Raw genomic sequence first — 27,344 nt, 5'->3', positions numbered from 1 at the left:
CCAAAACATTAGTAGTGCAACATAAATCCTGCTGATGTTCTTCATACTGTAGTGATGGCCTAACTGTGGTGAGGATGAACCATGAGCTTGGGAGTTGAACATCCTTCCACTCAGATGCTCCAACTATTCCAGAAAAGATTTTGTAAAGCTGGTTGATGGGAGAATATAAGTGCAGTCTTCAGTGTTCCATTGAAAAGTGGCTGTTAAGTTCACTGTGCAGAAGCTACTGCCCTAAATTGTGGAAACAGGCTAAACAGGAAAAAATTTACTACTTAGATTTTGCAGTAACCCTGCAGAGCAGCACCAAAACTTACTTGAGTGTAGCAGTACTTTGAATTGATGCCATACATCCCTGCCAGAAAGGAAAATAGTTTTCTGGAGCGCTGTCACTTACGATGTTCTTCGTCAGGTTGTGATTGAGAGATGTAATGGATTATACGAGAGATGTGACTGCCATTGCATACCCACTATCTGGCAATTCAAGTGTAGAAGCTTAAGCAGAGATAGATTTGTAGTGGTTCACAATTTACAGCTGTGCCTCCACTATTAAAGAGCAGATTCTTAACAACAAACAAGATTACTGTTTCCAATTCTGGAAGAAGACAGTTTTCTGCAAATTGATACTATGAACCAGTAACTGTGACTTTTTTTTTTTTTTTTTTTTTTTTACTTTTCAGTTGTTTAGACAAAGAAAAACCCCCAGATCTACAGACACTTACGAGGAAATGCCATAATGTAACAAGGTTGCAGGAAATTACTGTATTTAAAGTGGGAGAAAATAGATACAAACCACTTAAGTAATAATATTCCTTATGCACAGCCAGTTATTTGGTTGTTACATGCAGCCAACACTGTAAACTTTCTCTGACTCTGTATTTACATATACATTGTCCTAAATTTGGACCATGGGAGTACATCCTCTTAAATTTAAAATGGATTTCTCTTGCAGGACTGCATCAACCTCTGTGGAACAAGTGAGAGAACGAAGTTATCAAAGAGCTTTACTTCTCAGTGATCATAGGAAAGACAAGGACAGTGGTGAGTTGATTTATTGTTTTGAAGATACATAAATCTAACCAGTTCCCCCATGGTAATCTGTAATAATTCTAATATTGTGTTTGGGTCTGCTTCATCTGTAGGGGGAGAATCACCTTGTAGGCCATGCTCACCGTCTCATGTTCAGTCTCCATCTCATTCAAATCTCATTTCCCAGTTGCAGCTTAAGGTCCCTTCTTTCACTGAAATTACAGAAGGTCAGTAAGCAGATGACCTTGTATAACACTTGACGTATTCAATGGTCTAACAACAGCTTTAATAGCTCTTTTAAAGTCAAATATAAAGTGCTTAGTGATTTCTGCAAAAGATTGATTTTCCCACTTTGATATTTATCTCTGCTTTATTTCTGTAGAACCTGATTCTGAAAATCCAGAGCCAACTTCTGAATGTCCGTCCCCAGATACTTCACAAAGGACTTGTAAGAGTCCATCAAAAGCAAGCAAGGTAATGCAAGGTGTTTGCACAGTATGCATAGGAATAGCTCCATCCATCTCTTGATTTACCTTTAAAAATGTTAATTGTAGGATTTACTACTTTGGTGACAATACACACATGTTCATCTCTCTGTGCAGTAATTTAACATAGGTTGACATTTGTAAGAATATTTGTCCATATATAATAAAAAGTGGGTTTATATGCTGTGCTTTCAGTAGGTGTACATGTTTATGGATGAGAGAAGAGACTGTGTCTGTGCTGTCCTGAGGTGTGAATGCTGAAGAACTGGCACTCAGAACTGACAGCAGTGATGTGACTTACCCTTAACAGGAGGTTGCTCTTGCTCTGCAAGGGTTTGGCATTATCTGGCAGTCAGGGCTCTGATAATAAGAAGGATGTTGAGTAGTGAAGTGATTCAGGTTGTCATACTTAGTCTGTTTGCTTTCACTACCCCAGCTTTAAAACGTTAAATCACTCTAAAAATTGCTTTATTCCTGTAAGTAGCCTTCTCTGGAATTACTTCTTTTAGATTCAGAAATCTAAAACTTTTAACAAAGAATGGATTCAGACTTTGACCTAATGGATCGTATTTCTGTTACAACTTTAAAATACACTTTAGTAGTCTTTGACTTGGAAGAATTATTGATAAAAATAGTACCTTCTCAAGCTTACTCCGTTACTGATGTTTTTTCTCACACCAGATATAAATCCTGCACCTCAGCGCTTCTCACAGTCTGGGGAGGAGAGTGTTCCGAGATGTTCTTTTTTGTTTATTGCATGCATGGTTGAATATCTTGAACATTCAGCACTGACTGTGTTTCTTTTCATTCCAGCCCTCTTCACCGAGTCCTGTAGTTTCAGCACAGCCACTTGGGAAAACACCCACAAAACCAGATTCGCACTGGGAAACTGCAGCTAATGCACCTGAGACTGAATGTGCGAATCATCCAAAATCTGAGCTGCAACAGAAACAGCTGACAAACAATGTCCAAGCACTTTCAAAAAATCATCCATCTCAGTCACATCTGCGCAGCTCTGCTGAGCAACTTTCACATTCACAGAAGTTGCCTTCTGCACCTTTGAAGCTGCATTGCCCTCCTTCGCCTCATGTAGAAAATCCCCCCAAGTCTTCTACCCCTCACGCGCCTGTGCAGCACGGTTACCTTTCACCAAAGCCTCACTCACAGCAGCTGGGATCTCCATACAGACCTCATCATCCACAGTCACCTCAAGTTGGAACGCCCCAGAGGGAAACACACAGGAACTTCTACCCGGCAGCACCGACCCTCCAGCCCAGTAATCAGGCGCAGTCTAGCGGCCCCCTCTTCACTCAGACAACATCAGGACAATCTTCAGCTTCCTACAGCCAGTTTAACCAACAAAATTTGAACAGCAATGCGCCGCCTCCCCCACCCCCTCCACCCCCTTCTTCCACTTACTATCAAAGCCAGCAGCCCTCTGGAAACTTCCAGAGCTACAGCCAGCTGAAAGGCAGCATACCCCAACAGACTGTGTTTTCATCTGGACCAAATCAAGCACTTCCTGGCACTGCAGGTCAGCAAACGGTGCCAGGACACCACGTAGCTGCAGGGCATTTTTTGTCCTCTCAGAACCCCGGTATTCATCACCAGGCATCGGCATCTGCTGCTCCTCCTCCTCCTCCTCCACCACCTGCTCCAGGACCCCACCTTGTTCAGCAGCAAAGTACTCATCAGCAGCATTCTGTAGCACATGTTGTCGGTCCAGTTCACGCCATGGCAGTGGCTCCTGGATCACACATTCATTCTCAAGCTGCTGGTCACCATTTGCCACCACCACCTCCACCACCAGGTCCTCTCCCCCACCACCAACCTCCCCATCCTTCAACGGGACACCAAGGTTTGCAAGCACAACACCAGCACGTTGTAAACTCGGCACCGCCTCCCCCACCGCCCCCTCCCTCCAACGTTATGGGCTCGGGGCACCACCCCTCATCAGCACAAGGGTTACACCACCCATCTCATCAAGGACCCCCCCATTTCCCTTCCAATGCTCACACAAGCGTGTCCTCTTACTCCTCGCAAGCCCCACATCACACAACGTTAGGACCTGGACCTCAACATCAGCCTGCTGGCACAGGACCTCATTGCCCACTCCCTGGTCAGGGTCCTCACATCCAACCTCAAGGACCAAACAGTATTGCAACACCTACTGCTTCCGGGTTCTGCCCTCACCCCGGCTCCGTGAGCCTTCCCCACGGAGTGCAAGGGCAGCAGCAGGCCTCGCCCGTGCCAGGACAGATCCCCATTCACAGAGCACAGGTGCCACCCACCTTTCAGAACAATTACCATGGGTCAGGGTGGCATTAAAACAGATCCCTTTAGTTATAAACATTTTTAAAATGTTCTGTAATATAAACTGTGTATATTTAATATGTACCTATTCAAGGTACTTTTTAAAGCTTGTACATGATACTTTGTATAAAAGCAAACACCAGTGCTCTTCCATTGTATCCTTTCCATTTTTTTGCTTTTTAAAATTCCTGAAAACGTGCTGTTAAGCCAGTATTAGGTATTTCTTTTTATTTTGTAAGTGGACATTCCAGCTGTTTTTTCTGGCAGTAGGTTTGATGCTGCATAATGTTTAAAATTTTATTGTTGCAGTTAAATTCATTTAGTGAAAGTTTTCTATATTACTTTTATACATATGTAATTAAATAAGTACACAGGCTAAGTGATGGCACTAACAATTTTTTTTCCATTTTCTGTCAACAGTTTTTTGTGTGCATAGAGATAGGAAACAATGCAATACAGATTTTTATAGTTTTGGTGTGGACATGGCTTTTTGTTTCATCAGTTATTTGCAGAAATTGTAATTTAATGTATAGACTGTTTCTAATGTCTCAGATGAGTGCTGTAAATACTGTATTTCTTTCGCTTGTAAAGTTGCTTAAAGCTTCTTTCATTTGATATAGTATTGTATATAATAAGTCTTTTGCAAAAAAAAAAGTGTGATCTTTGTGAAAGTAGTACAGTATATGATCTTTAATTTTTTTTAATATACTGTCACATTGCAGCACTGGTTGGGCATTTTAATTCATGTTAATAAATCACAATTATGTCAGTTTTACCTACTTGTCCTGAAAGGGTGCTGTATCAACAGGAAAGTGGCCTTAAGTTTCTGATCTCTCCTGATCCTGTGAGGCTCTTCACTTCTCTGCAGTTTCCAGTTGTGGCTTCACTTCTGTAGCACAGATGTGGAACAGGCTCAAGGAAGGGAATTCTTTCCCCTGCTCCGTTCAGGGGTTGAGGAATAATCACCCCAAGCACAGCAGAGTCCTGGGTCAGTTTACCAATAGGGTCAACAGGGGCACTGATGGGCATTTTTATGCTAGAGGTGACCTTGGTTACAGAGCAGGGAAGCACCTGCCTGCTGCAGTACCTTCCTATTTCCCTTCTCTCGTGCTTCCTCAGGCTCTCCAGTTGGGGTGGAGGGGAGGAGCCGAGTGGGTGGTGCTGTACTGGGGTACAGATTGTTACAAACTACGTATCAGTTTGGGATTTTTGTAAGAAAAGTGATTTATTCCAGTTGCTGCAAGCGGCAGCTAAGATGGTGCTGTTGTGCTCATCAGTGCAGTTACTCTGCCATGGGTGAGGGTGTCCTTCCATCTCAGCAGGAACTGCTCTCAGTCCTGCTCACACAGCAGGACGGTGCTCAATGGCTCCACCTCAGACCCGCGAGGAGAACTAGTGTGTGAGGGAAAGTGGCTGCTCCTACCCACTAAAAAAAAGTGGTAATTCTTTTTAACATGTAAAAAAGAAAAAGGGGGCCACTTAAATTTGCTTCCAAGTATGGAAAAATCTTGCTAGTTAAAATCATACACTAGAAATGCTTTCCTGAACACCTGCTGGCTCTGCAGCACACACACTGGAGTTCACATTTTACACTAACGTGTAGTGTAGGACAGCATAAGGCTATCAAAAACAGCAAAAAACCCAACCCACCCTCTGTGCAGTTGCTCAGATACTGATTTTGATGTGCATCATCCTGCCTAGCCCAGCATTCAGATCTGGTTGTCTGCCCCTCTTCAATACTTCCAGGAAGTGACAAAATCACTTCAAATACAAGAGAACATTAAATACCCAACTGTGCTTGGCAAGGTCTTAGTGCGGTATAGGGAGCTGCACTGGAGCAGAACAGGGCGAGGCCTGGGCAGGGCTCCCCAGTGCTGCTGCAGCACCAAGGCCAGGCAGAGGGCAGAGCTGTGCCAGCCTTGGGCTGCCCCTGGCACTTCATTCCAGTGCCAGCATTTTCTGTGTATTTAAGAACGCACTTGTAACCAGTTGCAGCAACCAGGCACTACAGAGCTGGGCTGGGTGTGAAGCTGAACATAATTTTTACCTCCAGCTGAGTCCATTGTGGCATCATCCTTCTGAGCAGCGTTGTCCTTGCAGCCACTAAAAGCAGTTCCAGGGATGAGGGTGAAGGCACACGGTCCTGAAACCCAACTGCCGTGGGGGCCTCAGCACTGGACAAGTTTCCCCGGCCCAGAGTGTTTCACACTGCGCTGCCTCGGCAGTTCTCTGGAGGAGTGGCTGCCCCAGCCCTGGGGACAGGACAATCGTTCCCTTGTTTACAGGACTTGCTACAGAACAGCTGGTAGGAAAGACGCTTTTTTTGGTCACATTTCACCCACCAAACCACTCCCAGCCAGCCCCTCCTGCCACAGGACCTGCGGGGCTGCTATGACCAACACCAGGTGATGTGTTCCAGGTGTGAACAGGGGAAGCTGCCTTTCTCTGGCCAGGACAGGCCAGCCCCCACTTCCCACCCCTCCAGCACCCCCACAGCTGACTCGTGGCTAGGCAAAGATTCCAATGACCAGCAACACTGTCTGAAAAAACAAAACACTTTAATTAGACAACTGCAAGCACCTCAAACAACTGGTTATTGTTACAGCATGGGGCTATCTTCTCACAATCTAGTTATTGCAAAGGCATGTGAATAAATTTTATATGGACAAAGTCAAGAAAAAAGTGGCACTGTAGTTACATGAAGATCAGGAGTAAGCTTACATTCATCCCACTGACTTCTAAAAGAGGCCCAAACACACCTCCGTACTGTACATTCTAAAATCTGTATTGCCTATAAGCTTCAGCCTATGCAGCTTTTTTTCCTAGGAAACACATAATTGTTGCGTGCAACTTACAATGGGCAGTCGTATGTCTACGGATGGGAAAGAATAAAGCTAGTGCAATTTGTTTTAGAAACATGTAAAGCTATGAATGGAATGAGCATGATCTTGCTTCTTGGATTATTTTACCCACTGCACTGTAAATATCTGCAGCTATGTCCTTCCTTAACTGATGCCAAGCACACACTTTTATTATAAAAGATCAGTAATTCTACACAGAGTGGTTCTCATGCTCTACTTTTAATTTTTTTTCTTTTTCTTAAGGTATAGTACAACTTACAGTGCTTATAAAAAGGCAACATCATATGGTACCATGTCTTCACTATCACATTGTAAGGGAAATTGCTATTTTTCTTTTCTTAAAAGCACTTAAAATAGGCAAAAGTTCTAAAAGGGAGTACTAAATGATAATCCATACTTTATTAGAAAGAAGTCTAGCCTTCCTTTAAAGTGCCATTTGGGGAATGAAATCCTGTAAACCAGAGCCACTTTGTTTAAAACCCAATGAACAGGAACTGCTACAGAATAGAAAGTTTACACAATTCCTTAAAGCAGTTTAAAGTCCACTACATGCAATTGGTTTGCTATAAAGCTCTCTAAAACTTAGTCGCTTTACTCTGAAATTGAGTCCCCAGTCCCATATTTAAATGGAAATAAACATTTACAGGGTGCATTTACATACACTATAATACAAGAATGACATCCCTTTGCCAGAAGATAAAATTGTACAATTCCTTGCCGTAACTCAGTTCTGACTTGATAAATTTCTTACACTCGTAAATTATATAATATGCATCAGCTAAAATATTTTTTTTTCCATAAATAGTTACAAAACTTGCCAAAACACATGGGGGGAAGTTTCTTTTGTTCAAAAATCTGACATCTGAATGTCACACAACACAAGAAACATTGCTTAAAGACACGTTAAGTGTTTTCTGAAGAAAGTGGGTGAGTAAACTACTAGCTGAGGACAAAAAGACTACCCTTCCCCAAGAACACAGTGCACAAAAAGCAAAATGTCAAACAGTACCTCAAGCAAAATAAAGGTCTGAGGATTGAAGCCAGCTCACGTGTGATCCTGCTAAATAAAGATTTTGTGACAGTCACCATTTAGGTCCAACTCATTGGAAAGTGGTTGCTGGCTTTTTTTTTTCTTTTTTTTTTTCTTTTTTCTTTTTTTTTTTTTTACAGCTGGAAGATTCTGCTAAGAATTCAGCCACGGATGCCTAAGGCATTCTCCAGCTGAAGCGCGTTTCTCTGGGACCATTTCTAGCATGGGGATCAGGAAATCTGTAAACTGTGCAGCATCTTCATGAGGCCAACCATACTTCTCCACAAGCACATCAAAAAGACTCCAAGGTTTCAACTTGGTAATATGTCGGAGTTCTCCTGCAAATAGAAATATTAATGGCATTAGTAAAACACCTTGTTATTTATGTCAACAACTAATCCCTGTTTCGTTTTTCTCCCACTCTGCATTCACAGCACCTTGACCGGGCTGGGAATCACTGTTTAGGAAGGGCAGCGCACACCAAGCTTGCTTGAGGTCCTCAAAGGAGATGAGTATGTTCTATGTCAAAGCCAGAAACTGTTCCTACAGCCATCAGTACATTACACACTGTAACTGGACTCCACTGATGCTTCCCCTATCTTCACTCTCCCATGCACACAGGAATGCATTCACACTCGTGCTCACACCATGGCCAAACCACACTGCAGGCCTATTCTTCTTAAACAGCCAAGGAACCCAGATTTCACAGAATCTGCTCAAATCCCAAGATGGAGGTCTCAGAAACACAGGTCCTTGCCTCACCATGTGGCATTTACCAGCAATACAGCAGAGCACTGTTTCATTCCTAACCAAGCCAAGCAGAGGTTTGGTGCTCCATAGATTCTGCTCCATCTCCCAGGCAAACACCCCCAGGAAGCCTGGTCTGAGTCTTTCCAGAGAGGGAAGCACCTGCTGCTGCCCAGGTCCCTTTCAACCAACCACTAACAAAAATGGTGGCAGCAGCTGCAGGACTGGAGTTCCCCCCAAGAGGGGTAACTTCTGCCAACCTGGCAATGTGTCCCAGACCAAAAGGAAGGAGGTGAGATCCGTTCTCACATTCAAACCAGCAACAGTATCCATGTCCATGGGTCATCCAGCATGATGAGGAAGACTTCAATTTCCTGCTCCTCCACTGTGTAGGAATGAGGCCCAAAGCCATGAGATGAGCCATGAGGTATGTGGTGAAGGGATTACTGTGGGCAGGAGAGGGACGAGCAGCTGTCAGGCCAAATGACCCTCACTGCTGCCATCAGGAGGCAGTGATACTGAGGTGTCACCTTCTACCACACAGCCTTTGCAATCCAGGCTCTCAATATCCCTCATTTACATGTGGTGTGGCTGTCCCGTCACCATTCGTGACAGCAGTAACAGGGAATTTCACTACAATCGCACCCCCACTTCTCCCAAAAGTGCAAATCTGACATGGGACATCCTCCTTGGAGAGGATGAGAACAGGACTCCACCTTGCAGACAAGTCAACAGGCTTGCTCCACTCTCCTCCCCAAAGCAGGGACATCTCTTTGATAACATCTGCCTTCTGACTGTGTCAGACCATAGCCAGGAACAGCTGTACGTAGTGCACTTACACCTTGCAGATCCAGTGCACTTATCACCAACAATCTAATGAATCTATGGCCTCTTGCTTCAACACAATACACTAGCCATGAATCTGTGTACGTGGAAGTTCTTACTGAATGTGCCCAGACTTGAGAGTGCCTGATCTGTTCCAATCAGTAATTAAGCCCTGCCACACCCAGCCCCTCTGATCTCTGGGGACCAGCTGAAACACAAGGGCAGTTGTTTTCTGCCGAATTTCTATACGCTTAATGCAACCCATCTTGAGCCAGTCAGTCTCCACTGCACACCGCAAAAAGCACTTGAGAGACCCCTGTGGTGCTTCTGCACTGAGGAGAGTGATGGGGTCTCACCCAATACTGGAGGCTGAACAGGCTTCACAAGCTCACTTCACCACCTGGGATGGGGCCATCCAGGACACACTACTTGTAAGCCAAGTGGTTTGTCAGTGTGGCACTTGTCTCTGGCTGTAACCTACTGCCCATAAAATGCCATCTGACATCAGCTCACAGGCCAGAGTTTCTGCACATCCCTGTGGCTAAAGAAGTTCCAGGGCAGGAGAAGTAACCCCGGTCTGTCCGACTGCCCCAGGGGCTGAACATCTCAATGCCATGGATTAAAAGCCCCAAAGGCTCAGCAGGCCCTGTTTCTGCTGCCTCAGCCCTCAGCAGTAGGTCCTAGGCAGAATGCAGTGCTTGAAAAAGCAGCTCTCCAGCTGCTGTCACCAAGTCCCTACAAGAGCAAGCGTGCAAACAATCCATCACTCAACAAGCTGCAGAAGAGGAAACAGGAACTCGAGGTGTGCTGCCCACAGCAAGGAGCACCAGCAGAAGCCACCTTCTGGTCTGTGTGTGAACATTCACAGTGCCAGCATGTCCCATCAGTACCCACAGGCGCAGAAAGGTCCTGCTTTGGGCCTACAACTGCTCCACAAAACAGGAAGGACAGCACACCTTGGAGCAGCATATTCATTTCCAGTTCATTTCACTTCCATTTCACTCTCAGTCCTTTAAATCTTTGTGCCTCCCTGAAATTTAACTGCTGAAAATCTTACCTTTTGGAAGGTTTCCAAAAGAGTATATTGGTGACTGCTTACAAGAACAGATAGTAAATTATGTAACAGGAATGCATTAACTCAAATTACTGCCAAAAAGTGATAGAAAAGTGACTTGTTACTGACTGCAAGCAAAAAATTACTAGGAAAAAAAAAAAAAAGTCCATGGTTTCTCCAGCTCCCAGCATTCATTACAAGGGCTGCTGTAATCATGTACCAAATAAGGCTTAGCTCTGAGGGAGGGTGTGTGTGTGTTCCCATCCAGCACTGTCTTCATCTTTGCACTCACCTTTTGTCATTTCCAGCATCTTTCCTCCCTCAGATCTGACAAGGTAAGATTGCACAATGAGGCTCCTGGTGCCACCACTGTGGAAGGAGAGTTCTTGCTGTTTGAGTACTCCTTGTTTTGTGAATGCCCATGCTAAGGCCAGCACAATACTCAGCAGTTTTTCTGCTAAGGAACAAACTATTTTAGCACTATGGCTGAAGTTTTCCACAAGAAATTCTGTGAAGATTGTAAAAAGCGCTTAAGAAGATAGGCTACAGTAAAAAGTATCTGTGTGGGGGCCATGCTTAAACTAATGCTTCAGTTTTCAGTAAGGATCATGATGCTAACTATGGAAACAAAATAAGCTAAGTAAAAGACAACACCGCTCAAGTGGACAAAAAGTCAAATTTTCATGTGGGTCCTTCCCATTTCCATCTAAAGCACAAGAATAGCACAGGAAATGGAGGTGTCTGCCAACACATATTTTCACCTAGTTCAAGACATTTGTACCATGTAGCTGAAGGAGAACAAGGCTGTACCTATATTTAAGGGAGACATTTAAAAAGCACAAACCCCACCAGTCTGACACCATCTGTATTCAGGGCATTAGCATGAATTTTCAAAGAAGTGCTAAAAATGAAATACTGAGAACTTCCTCAGAGAAGCTCTTTATTTAGATTTTTGATAGTGAAGCACACAGGAGATAATTTTCAGAGGACAACAGAGTTGTCAGACCTGTAGAACTCCTGTTGCCAAAGCAGAGGCAGCAATGATCCCTCTGAAAAATGAAATGTTAAGCCAGAAGGAAATTACTAAAAAAATGTATGAAGGACCAAGGGAAAAAAATGCTATTTAAAGCTATCTCTGCTGACCGTAATACAAAAAAACCCAAACCCAGAGGTAGTCTATAAAATTTGTCAAAGACAAATTTAAGATGTGTCACCAGGCAAGAGGAGGATGGATTATTGAACAGTAAGACATGGATGATGTGAAGAACCGGGGAAGCAGCAATGGGATATAATATGCTACTGCTACACATCTATGAGATGATCCCAAGAACTAATTCAAGGACCAGTGGTGCAGTGGGTGGAAGCGAGGAGCATGGAGGGAGCCCTCCCTCCCTTCCAGGACATCACAATGAGTGCTTCGCATTGTTCAGCTTCCAAAGGGCAAAGCCAGCACCTGGCCAGCATCTTGCACAGGTTTAGCTCACAAGGAAACAGGACTAGCAAATACCAGAAGAAAAATAGAAGGGACCATGGTCCAGGAATAATAAAAGGATTTTATGTTTTAATGCCAAAACATATTAATAATTTTTACAGTCAATACAGCTTCCATGAAGACACTGAAGAAAAGGACTCCCTGGAGTTATTACTGGGCTCAATCAAGAGAAGATCCTATAAAAATACGTGAGCACTTGTGTTATAGTATAAGAAGTAACTTACAAATGCTTTTTCTCTTTTAAATGCATCTTCCTATTTGAATGTCTAAAACTGCTTCAGGCAATTACTGAGAAAGGACTTGATCCTCTAAACTCTTTAAGTTACCAGCATCTTCCTTTTTGTGCCTGGGACTTCAGCAGCACAACTCAAATGTTTAAAGCATCTCTTTGAGGTCAAACGTGCTCATGGACAGGAGCAAAACTCAAACTGATTTTCACCCAAGACTGATGTTTTTGAAACAGGAGCTCAACAGCAAGATTTCTAAGCCTACCCTAAGACCACAGCAAGAAATCCTCCCAAGAGCCTCAGGCCTGTACCATGAGGCTTCTGATCTCCAGTGCTCAAGCCACAAGCAGATGAGTACAAAATGCAGCAGCTTGCTGGCCAACTCTGAAGCCTACCTCTCATACCCTGCCAGCCCACCACACACAAATCCCAGCTGGGGACACCAGAGCCTGGCAGTACTGAGGTGGCCAGGAAAAAGGAAAAGGGTGCCTGATGCAAAGAAAAGATGCTCAAGTAAGCAGGACACTTGGCACCTCCAGTTTTGTTCCACAAAACATTTCAGCTTCTCCATCCTGCAACACAAGAATGACTGGTATGATATGAAAAAGCAGCTTGGTTGCTTTGTCTGGCATTTGAGATTCTCTGGTTTAAGCAGAAACATGTGGGATGCAAGTCTACTTAATCTTCCACAGCAAACTTGCACTTACATGTTGTGTGGTTGGTGAACCAAGCCTTTAATCCTACCTTAAATCCCACCCTGAGGATGTAAGAGGCACCCCCAGTGCCTCTGAGGAATGCCACTGACGTTCAGGCCCTAGAGGACAACAGTGACACTCTGCAGCTGAAGATGCTCATGGAAGCACCAGAGACTCTCCACATTACAGGAATTTGACAAACTGCCCTCTCCTGTGCACTGCCAACACTGCAGTTACTGAGTAACTGCTAGCTCATTTTACAGTTCTATCACATCATCAGAAAATGCCAACCTGTCTGCTGTAAGGTGGAAGGTAGAAATGTGAGATACACTCCAGCAGCTGCAATTCCTGTCTGGAGGTGCTGCAGGGTATCTCATGCCCAGCCCTCTTACTGCTTTATACATTTCCAGACCTCTGGGCCTTGAGCTTGTACATCTCAGTTACCAGGAGATTGTCTGAAGCCTGCTGATACAGGCCCTCTCTCTGCCTACCGAGGCAGCCAGCTCCTGAAGCTCACTGCCTGCTGTGCACTTGTTTCAAAGCCATCCTCTGCAAATTTCACTGCCTTCCCCCCAGCTCTTACATAGTGAGTGCTGGCAAACAGCAGCTCTGTCTTCAGCTTATCCACTGCCTTCCTGATTACCTAAACCTTACTCCACACTCAAAAGGCCCAGGCATTTCAGCTTCCCCCAAAGGGCAGCTTCTCCCTCTTGGATCATCACTGCCGCCCTTCTCTGCACTGCAACGCCATTAGCAGCCTCCTTAAGGACATGGAGGCACAGGGAGTCCCTGCTGTAGCAGGCATGTCCAGCACAGAGCAGGAGGCCCTGCTGGGAGGCATGGGAGGGTGAATCAGTGATTGTGTTCAGCCTCACAACCCCGAGCTCCAGAGCCACCAGCTCAGCCCCCGGACACCGACACCTCGCTGCAGCTGCTGGGCAGCCATGGGCAGGGCAATCCCCAGCTCTGGTCAGCAGCAAAGTGCCCTCCCCAGCTGCAGCTGACAGCCCTGGACACTCCCACAGCACAAAACAGGATGCTCCTGACAGACCCTGCCCCTCCATACAGCACAAGCTGTCTCATACGCCAAGGGGATGGAACAGACCTGAGGCATCACCGCATTCCCCCACGAGTCCAAACCCTGCCTTAAAGAGCAGCCTGGGCCAAGTTCCATCGCTTGGCACACACCTGCCTGCTCTGCCTGCTCTCTGGGTGTGACAGCAGCCACACTCAGCTCAGAGTCCACTGCCCAGGTATTCCCTTCCTGCCTCTGTCATTCCTTACCAGCAGCACCTGCTGGACCACTAGCTAGGATCCACAGCTGCTGACAGATGATTTTTCACCACGTTACAAGCTATACATCACTTGAGTGCTCACGCTTACAGGAACATTAGACAACAGATTCACACGGACACTTGTTAACATCCACACTTTGCTGAGTACATCCCCAAGTGAATTTTAAATGAAATACTGAAATGAACACCGCAAATTGGGGCTTTTCCCAGAAAGCCAAGTTTACATCACAGTTCTTCTTTAGTAAGTGCTCTCCATTTAAACGGATCTATTTCTTCAGTACCCATAAATGAACATATTCTCCTTTTGGATAGTATTATGCTTTAAATTAGTGTTGCATAAATACCGTTACCTTTTTTGGTGAAAAACTCCTTGGAATATTTCCCCAACATAGCGTATTTTCGAGGGATTTTTCCCAGCAGTTCAATGATCAATGCTATGTGGTCTGCATTGGAGAACATTGCCAGCAAAACAGAAACATACAACAGTTTAATCAGTACATTGCATGCACACACTAACACTGGCCCGGTACAGACAGAAATAGATTGATCCTGGTAAAAAAACACGTGCACACTGCTCGCTCAGTGGCTACTTTGGAAAGATGCTTTCAGCAAAACTTCCTTCTCAAAACAATGTTTGAGTGTCAGCTGCCACAAGCAAGTTTTGCCACGTAATTGAAAATGTACCAATAGTTACTTTTCAGAACATTTGGGTAAAAAAAATTGTCAAGATATTGCTGGGAATTTTGCTTTTCAAAACGAAAATTTTGCTGTGTGATTTCAGGAAATGCTCCTCGCTGGGACATCATACAACCAGCAAGAACTATTCCACTTCTGTCTGCATCACGGCACCTTTCAAAAAGAAGAGGTACTACCTCTGCGATTGAAGAATTCCCGAGAATATTTTCCAGATAGAGCAAAGTGCCTTGGGATATTGCCTAGCAGCTCTATGATGTGTGCTATGTGGTCTATGAGGGAGAGAAAAAAAGGATACGGGAGTGGAAGGGGCAGGGAAAGGATGGGATAAAAAAGAAGAGGAAAGAAACTGGAATTAGTAAAAAATCAGAAATAGTTTCAAATCAACAATGTTTGCAGCAAATCCATGCAGAGGTTTCCAGGATCAGCAGAGCTCTGGCATCATTAGTAGCATTTAGGAACAATGAATGATGCCCACATTACCACTGCAAAGAGCTTTTACAAGCAAACAAGCATGAAAATGGACAGGTATACAGATGGAAGCAGGAGTTAACTCTGATTTAAAAAAAATAATTAGTAATTGCCTAATACAAATAAAAATACACAATGTAAACATTATTCCAGTGTCACTCTTGTAAAGAGAATAATAGAATAAAGTTCAAATTTGTCGTTTCTATTCTAAACTAACATGTTGTTATTTTCAATCAGGTCTCCACACATATGCAATCTTACAAGAAGGGCAGTTTAATTCCTTCAGGCAGTTGTTAAGTAGATGAATACCTGCAGAAGGCAGTTTTTGCCCACCCACTGCTAGTGGTGGAACTTAAAACTAAAAAGAAAAAGAATCATATTTATATTCTGAAAACAATGTGTATGAACAGTTCTACTCAAATACAAAATTTAAGCTGTAAGCTCACTGGCAATTTAAGAGAAGGTGTATGAAAATATCAAGAAACTCTTACAATACCTCAAAAGAGTCATACCTTCATCCCTGGAATAGTCTTCACCAGAGTGTGGCTCAAACAAGTAATCTCCAGTCGCTAGCTCAAACGCCTACAATGCAACAGATACAGTCATGGGTACTGCAGAAGTAACGCTTTTGATCGTAAGATGTCAGCAGAACATCACAACTATCTCAGAAGCCAGAGGGATTCACACTCTAAGCTCGAGGCCTACAACTGGATCTAAGACTGAGGAGCAGCCACTTACCGGGGGACATCACCCCTGCAGTGCAGCAGCAGCACCAACCCAGGCTCTGCAGAGAGCCCCGTGCCAGCCCCACCTCCAGCCCTGGGAGGGCCTGGGGCTGGAGCGTGCCCACCCCCCAGGCAGTGCTCCCATCCAGGCGGGATGAAGGAAGGGAATCACACGGGGCTGGAGCGCAGCCCCTCCCTGCAGGCCCTGCAGGCCCTGCCGCTGCTGCCGAGGAAGCGGCTCCCGAGGCTCGGGCGGCGCTGCACTGAGCCAGCCTCAAACACGGCCTCACACTCCCTGTGCATCTGGTGGCTGTGACAAGGATTTCTGAACACGTCAGATATTTCTGAACATGTAATAAAAGCTACGCATGTATCTAAAAAGTATTTACCTGTCAGACTGCATGTTGGAGGCTGAACTAAACAAGTCTGAATCACAAATAAAATCCATTTATGACTATAACTTATCACTTGAATTAGCTTTTTTGATGACTCTAAATCTGAAAGAGTTTTTTAAATATTTCAATGATGGGAGCAAATGGCCAGATAGCTACTGATGGGGACACCAGATCCCCTCAGGGCAGGCAACGCTTCCATGGGATGCTAACCCTGTGCTAGGTGAGGGCAAAACTGACTTTCTCTTTATGGGTGTAATGAATATGAAAAGCTGCAAAGCTCTGAAGCACCTATGAGAGCCCCTACTTGTGTCCCCACATGGATTCATCTGGTCTAATTTGTTAAACTATTCTCTTTCAGCTCTGGCTCACCAATTGCCCAAGCAGCCACAGGAATCTAATTCTTTCCAGGTGGTTTAAACATCGAACTATTTTCCATGTCCAAGACATGGGAAAACACCTGATCCAGAAAAGCATTCCAAAAATGAGGCAGAGCTTCCTAGCACAATTCTAGGATGGGATCCCACTCCATTAGAACATTTACTACAAAACACTTGTCTCCTGAAAATAGACACTTTTCTGTTCCAATTTATAATCTGGAGTTGTTAAATCACCTGTAAATTTAGCCTATTTATGTGCACTTGGCTTCTTCAAGCTGTGAACTGCAGTGTCATCCAAGTAAGCTACAGCCAACATAACTCACTGCAATCACACATAGCAGCCAAGAAAACAAGAACATCCCTTGTTGACATTTCTGCTGATCCTCTGAACAGGCCTTTAACTTCTAAAGTTACTATCACTAATAAACAGTCATTCACTACTTTTCTTATTCCACTCTTAGCTCAGGATTGACAGTTTTCATTTTACAGCTGAAAAAAATCTGAAGGACTTCATAAAATACCAGGTTTCTAAACTGAAATAAATGTTTAAAGCAGACAAAAGTGATCACTGGGAGAGATCTCTATACACCACTCAGAACATTGTTATTCTCCTGAAATAAGACAAAGAAGACCCAAGTGTCCTCTCTGTATCTCATGGCAATGTATTTATTCATAGGAAGAGATGGACCAGCTTTCCCAGGAGAGCACACACCGATGGGGCTGATTCCCAAGGACACTGAAAAACTCTCTATGCTACTACACACAGATCCCTGGAGAAGAACAGAAATGTAGCTGAATTTAGCCACAAGGGTAGACTACACAAGAGTATAGTTTCTGTCCCAAAAATGAAGTATTACTAGCTCGATATGTCTGTGTGGGACTAAAAAGATTAAACCGAAAAACTGTGAAAACTGTTTATAGAGAAGCATAAGAGGTAAGCATACTGCTGTGATACTCTGAATTTCAGATCAGTTTGTGTACCACAAGAGCTGAAAATTCCCATAGATTTGGGGTATTTTTTTGTATACCACCCTCTCGCTGAACAAAAACTACAGCTTTTGAAAACTATGATGATGCTTCTCTTTTCTTTTTTGTACAGCTCTGACTCCATGCCCAGGATGGGCTGGGGCTGCAGCATTTCGCACACTTGAGTTTCTGACTCTCCCTAAAGGACTCTAAGAACAAAACCACTTCTGACTCAGATGCACACAAGGACAGCCCCGAGGCAGGTGCTGTGGTAAGTATTTGTAATGATGGTTCTTAGCATCCATGGAAGACAGTGTCTCACAGGTTCATCTGTGGCAACCTGGCAGTATGTTCCCAGCTATTTTCAGGACAGACTGGCTACACAGTGCAAGATAAATGAAATTAATTTGTCCTTGCATAAAAAAGAATAAAACCCAAAGGTTTTTATCATAAAGAATCAGTGCTAGAGACACATTAATAAACACATAAATAGCTGTAAGAAGGACAATCACACCTCTGGATTGTACCAGAGTTTTTCTGCTCTTTAAACCACTGTCCAAAGGCGTGGTGCACTGGAGAGCCCGTGCTGTTACCGAATGGGTGCTGCTGGAAGATCTCTGCTGCTGCATACTGAGAGCCACAGCTCTGGCTGTGGAACCACTGCTGCTCTGGACTTCCTGGGCATTCTCCGTACTTACTCACACTTTACACCCACCTGTAGGCACATACAACCCCCCAGACCCCATAAGGGAGGTCACTGACACTCTGGGATGACACAAGGAGACTGAGACCCCAAGGGCAGCACAGTGACCACAGGTCTGGTCTGCCCAGCTGTGACCAGTCTGGGGCCACCAGCATGAGAGTGACCCTGTCGAAGTGGGGAAATGTCAGGGAGAACCTGAGGCATAACAGGGGCTGAGCAGAGGATGCAGGAGGGGAGGCTGGCGGGGCTGGGTTTGCTCAGGTGGGAGAAGGGGAGAAGGGATTTAACTGCTGCACTCCACTGCCTGAAGGCAATAGTGGAGAAGAACAAGATACAGATACACTCTTCCCAATGAAAGGACAACACAGGCAGCAAAATGGGAAATTCCAATCAAACATGAGGAAAAAAAAATTATTTGGTGAGACTGCCTGAGTACTGGGACAAGCTGCTCAGAAAGGCTGTGGAAATGCCATTCTTAACAGGTACATCCTGAGGTATGTACCCCTCAACTGGACATGGCTCTGAGTGACCTCATCTACTTTTGACAACAACCCTTGTTCAAGAAGGAGGCAGATACCAGAGATCACTTTAAACCTAAATTTGTCTATAATTTCCATGATGCTATAAATACAGACTAACCATATTTACTTACTTTCCCTTTGAAAGCAATAATTTCTAAAAGCAAGCTTCTTGACAGAAGGTCCAACTTTGAAATACCATGATTTTTTTTACTTAATGTTGACATTTACCTCAAGACAAGTCAGCATTTATTATGTTGAGATAAAAAATTAGATACATCACACTCAACATATGGCACAGAAGCCCAAGGCAACCATCCATCTTTACTGACTGTTCTGGCAATTTCTACTTACCACTTTCCTAAGGTTCTCACAGAAAACCAGTCTAGACTGCTTTTCTCCATCTGCAGATGGTGAACCTTTCATATAAATGGTTACACTGCTGTTTTATAGGCTCTGAAGAGGCTCTATTTCTTTCCTGCCACACGATTGTATGTGAACCTAGCACAGTACAGAACTGGTGGCATTGCTATATAATGGACCCATATCTAAACACACAATTGGAAATAGCTGCACTTTCACTGTGTGACAGCTGTGTAGTCAATCTGGTGATTGAAAAATGGATGCATGCCTAGGGAAAGCTCTGGGAGAGGACTGTAAGAACAATTCACTTGGACTGCATCAGCCTCCCTGAATTGAAGCTCCAGCTGAAAAAGAACAACAAGCTATAGGCCAGAATTATTATTTTGACAGATGAGATGCAGCTCTTGGCCAGAGCTTCTCTGCCCCAGCTGAAATGAAGAGATGTGAATGCAAACACTGTAACTGCTTTAAAAACAGGCTTGGTTTTAAGAACATTGTTCCACAGGTCAGTGGGAGCACAGAAAGAAGATCAGAAAGCTTTCTTGCTGTGTCTGTCAGCACACACCAGCTGACAGTTTGTTCTCCCATGGACATCTCCCTCTGAAGAGCCAGGCAATGGGAAGAGTATGAAAGGCATTTTGCAAGGTTAGTGCTTGGTAAGAAAGGCCAAATATATAAAACAGAGACTTGCATGGGATGCTTGGAAAGGAAACAGGGTTATTTTATTTGCTGCACTCCGATCTTGGAATCGTGCATACTGAGTGGTTGTTTTGGAAAGTCAGCTCCTCTGGGAAATCATTTTCTTTTGAGTGTTTCACGTTGTCCACCCACCACCTTTAAAAAGGGTGTACAGAGAGTAATAACAGCATTCTGTACTGTATCTGCCTACTGAAAAATACGTGCATAGCAACTTCAGCTTTTTCTCCCCTCAAAACCACATTTCTGATTTTCAATCTTTCCTCAAAATACTGCTTCTCTGCAGACTGAGGTTTGTCATCACACCTTTGGTATGTGCCACTCACACATACTGACATGATGATACTCATGATCCCATGGAAACATGATCATTTTTTCCCTGCTTACAACAGTGGAAGAGTAGTTAAGGACAGGTACCTCTCCACTCCACATTAGAGAACAGCATACAAAGAAGTAAACTGGGGGCACAAGCCTGCACCTACAAGCACTTACATGTAGGTTTAATTTTAAAATAACTTACAATGTCCTGTTCATTCTGCATTCTGTTCCTCTGAGTTCTCTCACATGAACAGAAATGCCCATGAATAAATCCCACTGCTGTAAGCTTGCCTGCCTTGTAGTAGCATGTCCCTTGTTTTGAAAGCTCTTTGCCTGTACACTTTCTGTCACACCTCATAGTGTTTTCTTTCATCATCTGTATTGTCTTTGGGTAGATAAAATACCAAGTACAATTTTCACCTTCTCTGACTTCCTGCTGATCTATAGCTGTCATCTGTATGCTAGGTCTTATTACAAAGAGAGGATATTGCAGAAATCACAACTCTCCACAAAAGACACCTCAGAAAAGTGTTAAAAACTTTAAAAGCCTTGTTCATGTCCTAGCCTCTGACACAGTCACCTCTTCCCCACAGCTCAAACCAAAGGTAATGAACAAAAGTCAGATGATGAGATTCATCACTTCAGGTGCTTTTCCTGTCTCCAGCCCAAGAAGACTGGAACAAGGGAAAGCAGTGGAATCATGGTGCTTGCAGTCATTTCCAGAAGCAATACAAAAGGATGCCGTCTGCCAGTACTAACTCCCTTATCTTGCCAGGATTTCTTGGCAGCAGCAGTGGAGTACTGTGTTCCGTGTTTTCTGGGATTTAGGAAATGCTAAATCACTCAGAGTCTGTTCAGTTTCTGCTCGAAAGAAGGCAACCCGCTCAATACTGTTAATGTGGAAATTCAAACTGATATAACTAAATCATCAAGAATGTTTTCAGTCCTGTCAAAGGTACTGCTGCCTCCAAATCTATTCCCTTTTTTGGGTGAAAATGAGAGATGCACCTCCCTGCTGGCAGAATTTAATTAGGGCTCAGTACAGGAAGGGAACATCTTCTAGAATTTAGTAAATGTGGAGAGATTCCCAGTGTCTAGCTCTCCATGAGAACAGCTGAGTATTCCACTTAAACAGGCCACAGTGTTAAAAGAAAAATAAAAGGGCACGGTACAATTTCCTTAACCAAAGTTATGCATGTCCAGCAAATGACAGCATCATTCCAACCAAGATCACCAAAGTCTAGAGAAAAAAAATGTAAGTTACACTTTGTGGAATTCTTTGCCAAGCACTGAACAAGCAAACAACTCTGCCATGGGTCTGGAAAGTCCACTGACATCCAACCTCCTTCACAGCACTTCATGCATGCACTGCACTGATTATAAGCCTCCAAAGATATGCACCATCCTCTTTCTTCCTTTATTTGTTTTTTTCTGAGCAACTCTGAACTCAGATCACCTCCGAGCAGAGGACTTGTACTGGTCTGAGGTTATTCACATTCATCCTTTAAACCTGATTCAAAGAAGTTTGGGGCACAAGAACTGGGCCATGCCAAACTATCTAAAATTCAGCTCACATACTGCTGGTTTGCAATGTTACTTATTCACTGACATACCACCAAAGAAACAGCACTGTAAGATTATTAGCATTGAGTTATTTTGCCCTCTTTTGCTGTTTCGGTAGAGCCCTTACATGGCTCTGATTACTCCCAGCACAAGTAATTCTGATCAGAAACTGGCTAGACCCATACTAAAGTCAATACAAACAAAACAGGAGTTTTCTTTCCTGGAAGCTCCATCAAAACCATCACGCTCCTGGCTAGATGAAGCCATCCCAAACTAACTGTGCCCAGGTAAAGAATGCTCTCCATTCAGACACAACATACCATGTCCCAGAAGACTCATAAGGGGATATTCTGTAAGTTGCTGTGCACACAGGAACACAGATGTTTTGCAGGCTCAGGACTTGCTTATCAGAGGCCTTGTTTAAAAACCTCATCTTCGTCCTTATTATTAAAGACTATGTAAAATGGACAGGCAAATGGTATGATGGAAAAAGACATTCTACTGCTGCTGAGATAAAACACAATCTTCTGTGCTTAACACACTTTATGCCATAAATACAAGCCAATACAAGAACCAGTAGCTGGTCTACTAATGGTCAGTGCTACCCTCAGTGAGCAAGATTATTTCATTAGCAAGCAAAAGGCAGTGAAAACCTTAGGGTCAAATGGAGATCTATAAAGCACAAAACCAAGTTAAGACCCCAGGTGAATCCTGGTACCAAGCATTCCAAGTCATCCTTCATATAATCCACTACACATAATGATTTGTGAGTTTTATATACACAAATCTCTGACACAGAAACCCTACAGACACTAAGTTCCAAGAAAGGCCTTTTTTTGCCATTTTTTAAAATGGAGATGTGAGCTAGAATATCTGACATGGTACTGGATACAAAATACATGAAGAAAATCTTCTACTTTGCAAGCTAAGCAGTGCTCATGTGTGCTTGGTGCTGTTACATCAGGTAAAGTATGGATGGATGGAAACTTGCCAAGGAAAAAGTAATGGAAATACTGCTGGACACAGTACTGCTTCCAAAAATGCCCTTAATGACTCAGGACTTGTACAAGCAAAGCCGTCTCTGCTCTCTTTTGGGAGTCCTGGACATCAAGGCTAACAGGGTATCAGAGATGTATTTTGGCTGAAAATAAACACCATCTGCTCCAGCAGACAATCCCTTTGAAAACACAGTAAACACGGAACAGAGTGAATTAAATATGAAACAAGAGCAAGATAACCTAGAAGGGCATTTTCTGAACAATATCTAGGTACAACAAGGAAACCAAACTTGAGAAAGCAAGTGGAGCTGTAGAGGCATTAAAATACTTTGGCACTTCACAGCTCTTGACTGCCTTAGGGATTGGAGAGGTTCACATCATTACTTCCAAAGACAGCCTAAATAAATTTGGGAGTTTGCAGTTCCACATCAGGAATGCTTTCCTGGCCATTAATCTCTATACAAGTCCTCTGCAGAAAGAGGTATTAAGGCCTTCAAGGCAATCCCTACCTTAGAGCTGTTTTCCATCTGATACAGGATCAGCATCCCCAATGCTCTGACCCATTTTCTCAGCCACACAGCAATGCAAACAGATTCTAGGGGTTTTCAAATGATGAATTTTTTCTATGAGCTTGAGAGGCTGCTCTCTATTTTTTACACAACTATACCATGATGACAATTTTATTCAACAACTGTATGTCCTGTAATGTTATAAAGTGCTGTAATGTTATAAAATTTCTACTGCATTTCCTAAGGGCAAAAACCTAAAGACTGTGACAGAAGACAGAATTACAGCACTTCTGCCTCAAATGCTTTACTATCTGCAAGGCTTACATAACAAAAAGGCAAAAATACATTTTCCTCTTTAAATTTCATACATAATTGTGAATCTGAGTTAAGATACCTCCAGTGGCAGTGATGGTTTGGGCTTTTTTCTTTCCCTGAGTTTGAAGAAAGCAGTAACACTTATATAACACAGAGGAGAAGTTGTAATAGGCTGGGCAACCCCAAGTATTGCAAGAATATTATATTCCTTAGGTAGGATATTGCTATTTAGTACCCCACTATCTTTAAACACAGTTCTAGGTAGACCTCAGCCTGCTTCATGTGCCTTTAGCTACAAGACTAAAAGACTATATAAGACTATAAAATTAGCAGTGATAAGTACAACTTAAAGATGAATGCAGGCTGTCCAATAAAATAAAATGTTATAAAATTCAACTGAGGTTTACAAAATATTAGGTGAAAGAAAAAAGTCTCTACAATGATTTTGTAGTTAGTTAAGAGAAGAATAACTTAAGGAATTAAATAACTGTGGAATAGTTTATATGCTTTGTTTTCAATGTAATAGAAAAATTCTCCATTTTGTCCCCAAACAGAAGAGTAAATTTGGAAATGGATGGGTTTTCTGTGTACTAAAGAAAAAGCTAGTATTAAACTCCAGAGGAGACATACTTTAATTTCACTTATGGGTTAGCTACTTCCAACACATGGCTTGCTGAACTTATAATATCTGTAGGATTTTATGTTCCTTTCAATCCTCCTCCTCCTCTCCCTCCGAGCTGTGCAATTCTTATCATCACCCACGCCTGCAAACTGTGTCTAGTATTTGAGTCTTCTCCTCCTCACACACTTACTCTTATCAGACATGTATTTGTAAAATATAAAGATTTGATTAAATTTTCACTTTTAAAATAGTCAAAGGTATTTCTAAATTTTTTTTGGATATACATACGATCTTTAATTAGAAGATGCATGCAGTTTGTTCATCCTCAAAGAGATATTAGGGTGTTTCAGAAAGCTGCATGATTAAGTTTTCACTTTTTCTGTTCTCTAAAGACTCTTAAAAAGCTGTAATTTCAGTTGTGTTAAAACTAATTCTACAGAATGTTACTACATATTTTAAGCCAATAAACTGAATTCCTTCTTGAAAGTCTAGAGCCAAGCCCAATCCAATCCATGTTTTCACTGCACTTGGCACCAATTTAAAGTATTTCACTCTTTTGCCACTTTGCACAAGAAAACGGAATGTAATCACAGCTAACAGTAGCCCAGGTTCTAAGATTGGAATGAAACAAACAGTTGTACTTTATCAGTTACATTTTATCATTCAAAATAGACATATATTTTCTCTCTAAACTTGCATGTTTCTGACTACAAGTTTAAAAGGCATCACTCCATTAGTGCTCTCCAAAATATTTCCTTTCGATTAAGAAGGCTTGAGAAATTGAAAGAAAGGCAAGAAATCATCAGCAGCTGATACAGCATCATTTATGATAATGTATTTGTGTCAAAACATCAAAACCATCCCCATCAGGTTTCCTCACTAAATAAACAACTGTTTTAGAAGCTTTACTCTTGTAAAATACACATTGCATTGTTCTTACCATACATGCTGTACTCCAGATATCAGCAGGTGTACTGTAACCTGCTCCTATTAAAACCTCTATGGATCTGTACTGTCTTGTCTGGATGTCTTCTGTGAAGTGTTTATGCTAAAATAGAAAGAACCACATTAATGGAAAAAAAGGACTATAAAAAGATCTGTTCTAAATAGTGAACAGCTAAAATGATGTAGTTACACTTACCACCCAGCAGGCATTCCCCAGGTCAGCAATTTTAACTCTAATTTTATCTGCATTTCTTGGGTCCAGTGGATTCACCAGTAAGTCAGCAGCACGAGTTTTTGCTAACACAAGCAAAATGCAGAATTGTTAGTATGTTAAGCCTACTATTCATTATCTCTAAGCAGTTTTGCCTTGACACTTTGTTCAGTGTTGTCATACACTGAAGACATCAAAATAATTTGCTGAATGTTACAAGAAATTAAAACAACATAAATAGGATTTCTTAACCTGATTTCTAGATATCCTCATACATTTCAAGTGCAATTTTTTCCTCATTTTTTAGCTGCCAAATGAATAATACTACAATATCCAGAAGAGCTTTTAAGCAAAACCAGAGTATGTTTCCCAGAACAGATTCAGACAGAAAATGTGAAAACTCAAGACTCCAAGAACTCACCCACTACACACATGACAGATATGTTCTTGGAACAGTCTGGTTGAGAAAATAAATCCTGCACTTCCATGCCTGGCTACAGTAAATAAAATCTGGCTGGATTCTTCCTTTTCTTTTTTTTTTTTTTTTTTTTGTAAACCTGTCCCAAGGGATGAAAGACTCACCAAAACCTGGTTAATTTGAGAGCCTAGGGGGCTGTCATCCTTTTCACAAATAATTCAGCATTCAAAGCTCTCTGAAGGTCCTATTTGCATCAATTATGATCCAGATTAAAAAGGGAGAACTTTAATCTGATTAATCTTGCAATTTTTAGAGGCTCTTGGGACACTGAAATCTTAACACCACCAGTAGAGTTTTGACATTCCACCCGCTAGTTCCTAGACTGGAAAGAAAGCAGATGACTTGAAGGCAGAAGACAGAACCAGGTATCACAAATCACAGGGAAGCACAGGACTGATCTCTGTTTCCTTGTCCCAAAGCTACAAGGTGTAAATTGGAAACTGAAGGTAAGATAAAAAAGAGGTACTAGATCCAAAAAGCCCTTGTGACTGCAATGATCTGATAAACTGATGGAAGACTTGGAAGAGAAAAATACACCAGACATGGGACAAGGGCAAAAAATACTGGATGGCTAATGGTGAATTAGAAGTGACTGAAAGCAGATGGAGATCTTCAGCTGCTGGCACAGGAAGCTTGAATGGGTGATCAGAGCACTGAATATTAGCCAACCAGAAAAGAAAGTGGCAGGGTCCACCAGAGAAGAGAGAGAATGAAAATACACAAGTAAATAGGGAAAGGCAGAGGGGGCAGTGACCTCAACAAACAGCCTTCAAAAAAAGCTGAAATGGAGTCCAAGACTCAAGTTTATAAAAGCATCAACATAAGGACAGAAGTAAAACACTCAAAAGATAGGAACTAGTAAGACTAGTAAGCTTAATATTAAAGTCTTCCCTTGAAAACATGCTGCATAGTACAGTGCAATTTTTTAATGCAATCACATGCATTACTGAAGAAATAACAGGACCTTTCTCAGTTCAATAGTCTCTGCAAAAAAAAAAAAAAATAGATAAATCCTTCCCACATGTCTTGTTGAAGGACTGCAGTAAATAAAGTCAAACGAAGGGGTGTGGGGGGGGAAAGCCTCATGACTAAGACATCTGAATATGGCATTACACAACAGCTTTCTTCAACCTCTTCCTAAGAGAGGGACCTGAGCAGGCAAAAGGGAAGTTGCCTACACTTTTGTGTTTTTCTAAAAAGTTATGATGCTGAAGTCCTGTCTCTTCTGAAAGATAAATTCTTGGATTCTGTATTTGACAAACAGAGATCATTTACAACTGAACGTGAAGTCAGAACAAGTGTGTTTTCCAGAAAGTACTCACAAAAAAGCATCCAAATAAGCTTAACCTGTGCACAAAATTAGTGAACACTTCTGTGTCCTAGTTCCATAAAAACTAAGAAATATCACCTTAATTCTCACAATCTCAG

The 27,344-nt window shown here is 42.7% G+C and overlaps 2 protein-coding genes across 8 annotated transcripts in view; one reads left to right on the top strand and one right to left on the bottom strand.

Moving 5' to 3' along the window:
- Positions 1-4,599, top strand: part of KMT2E (lysine methyltransferase 2E (inactive)) — a 56,928-nt gene extending 52,329 nt beyond the window's left edge. For 3 of the 4 annotated variants that reach the window (XM_053942673.1, XM_053942674.1, XM_053942675.1), the window contains 4 exons: positions 950-1,038; positions 1,140-1,253; positions 1,409-1,500; positions 2,325-4,599. In XM_053942673.1, the coding sequence (XP_053798648.1) occupies positions 950-1,038; positions 1,140-1,253; positions 1,409-1,500; positions 2,325-3,839 (1,810 nt within the window). In that variant the 3' untranslated portion in view covers positions 3,840-4,599. The remainder of the gene's footprint in view (positions 1-949; positions 1,039-1,139; positions 1,254-1,408; positions 1,501-2,324) is intronic. The other variant, XM_053942676.1, reaches the window with a different exon arrangement.
- A 1,766-nt stretch (positions 4,600-6,365) lies between these two features.
- Positions 6,366-27,344, bottom strand: part of SRPK2 (SRSF protein kinase 2) — a 126,863-nt gene continuing 105,884 nt past the window's right edge. For 2 of the 4 annotated variants that reach the window (XM_053942677.1, XM_053942678.1), the window contains 6 exons: positions 25,424-25,524; positions 25,223-25,330; positions 15,727-15,796; positions 14,923-15,015; positions 14,401-14,493; positions 6,366-8,053 (listed from right to left, as the gene is read on the bottom strand). In XM_053942677.1, coding sequence (XP_053798652.1) covers positions 7,869-8,053; positions 14,401-14,493; positions 14,923-15,015; positions 15,727-15,796; positions 25,223-25,330; positions 25,424-25,524 — 650 coding nt within the window. In that variant the 3' untranslated portion in view covers positions 6,366-7,868. The remainder of the gene's footprint in view (positions 8,054-14,400; positions 14,494-14,922; positions 15,016-15,726; positions 15,797-25,222; positions 25,331-25,423; positions 25,525-27,344) is intronic. The other 2 variants (XM_053942680.1, XM_053942681.1) reach the window with 2 other exon arrangements.

The sequence above is a fragment of the Vidua chalybeata genome, chromosome 5 (genome assembly GCF_026979565.1).
Source record: "Vidua chalybeata isolate OUT-0048 chromosome 5, bVidCha1 merged haplotype, whole genome shotgun sequence".
NCBI lineage: Eukaryota > Metazoa > Chordata > Aves > Passeriformes > Viduidae > Vidua > Vidua chalybeata.
The sequence above is the reverse complement of the archived record's forward strand: the minus strand, read 5'-3'. Positions and strand labels throughout refer to the sequence as shown.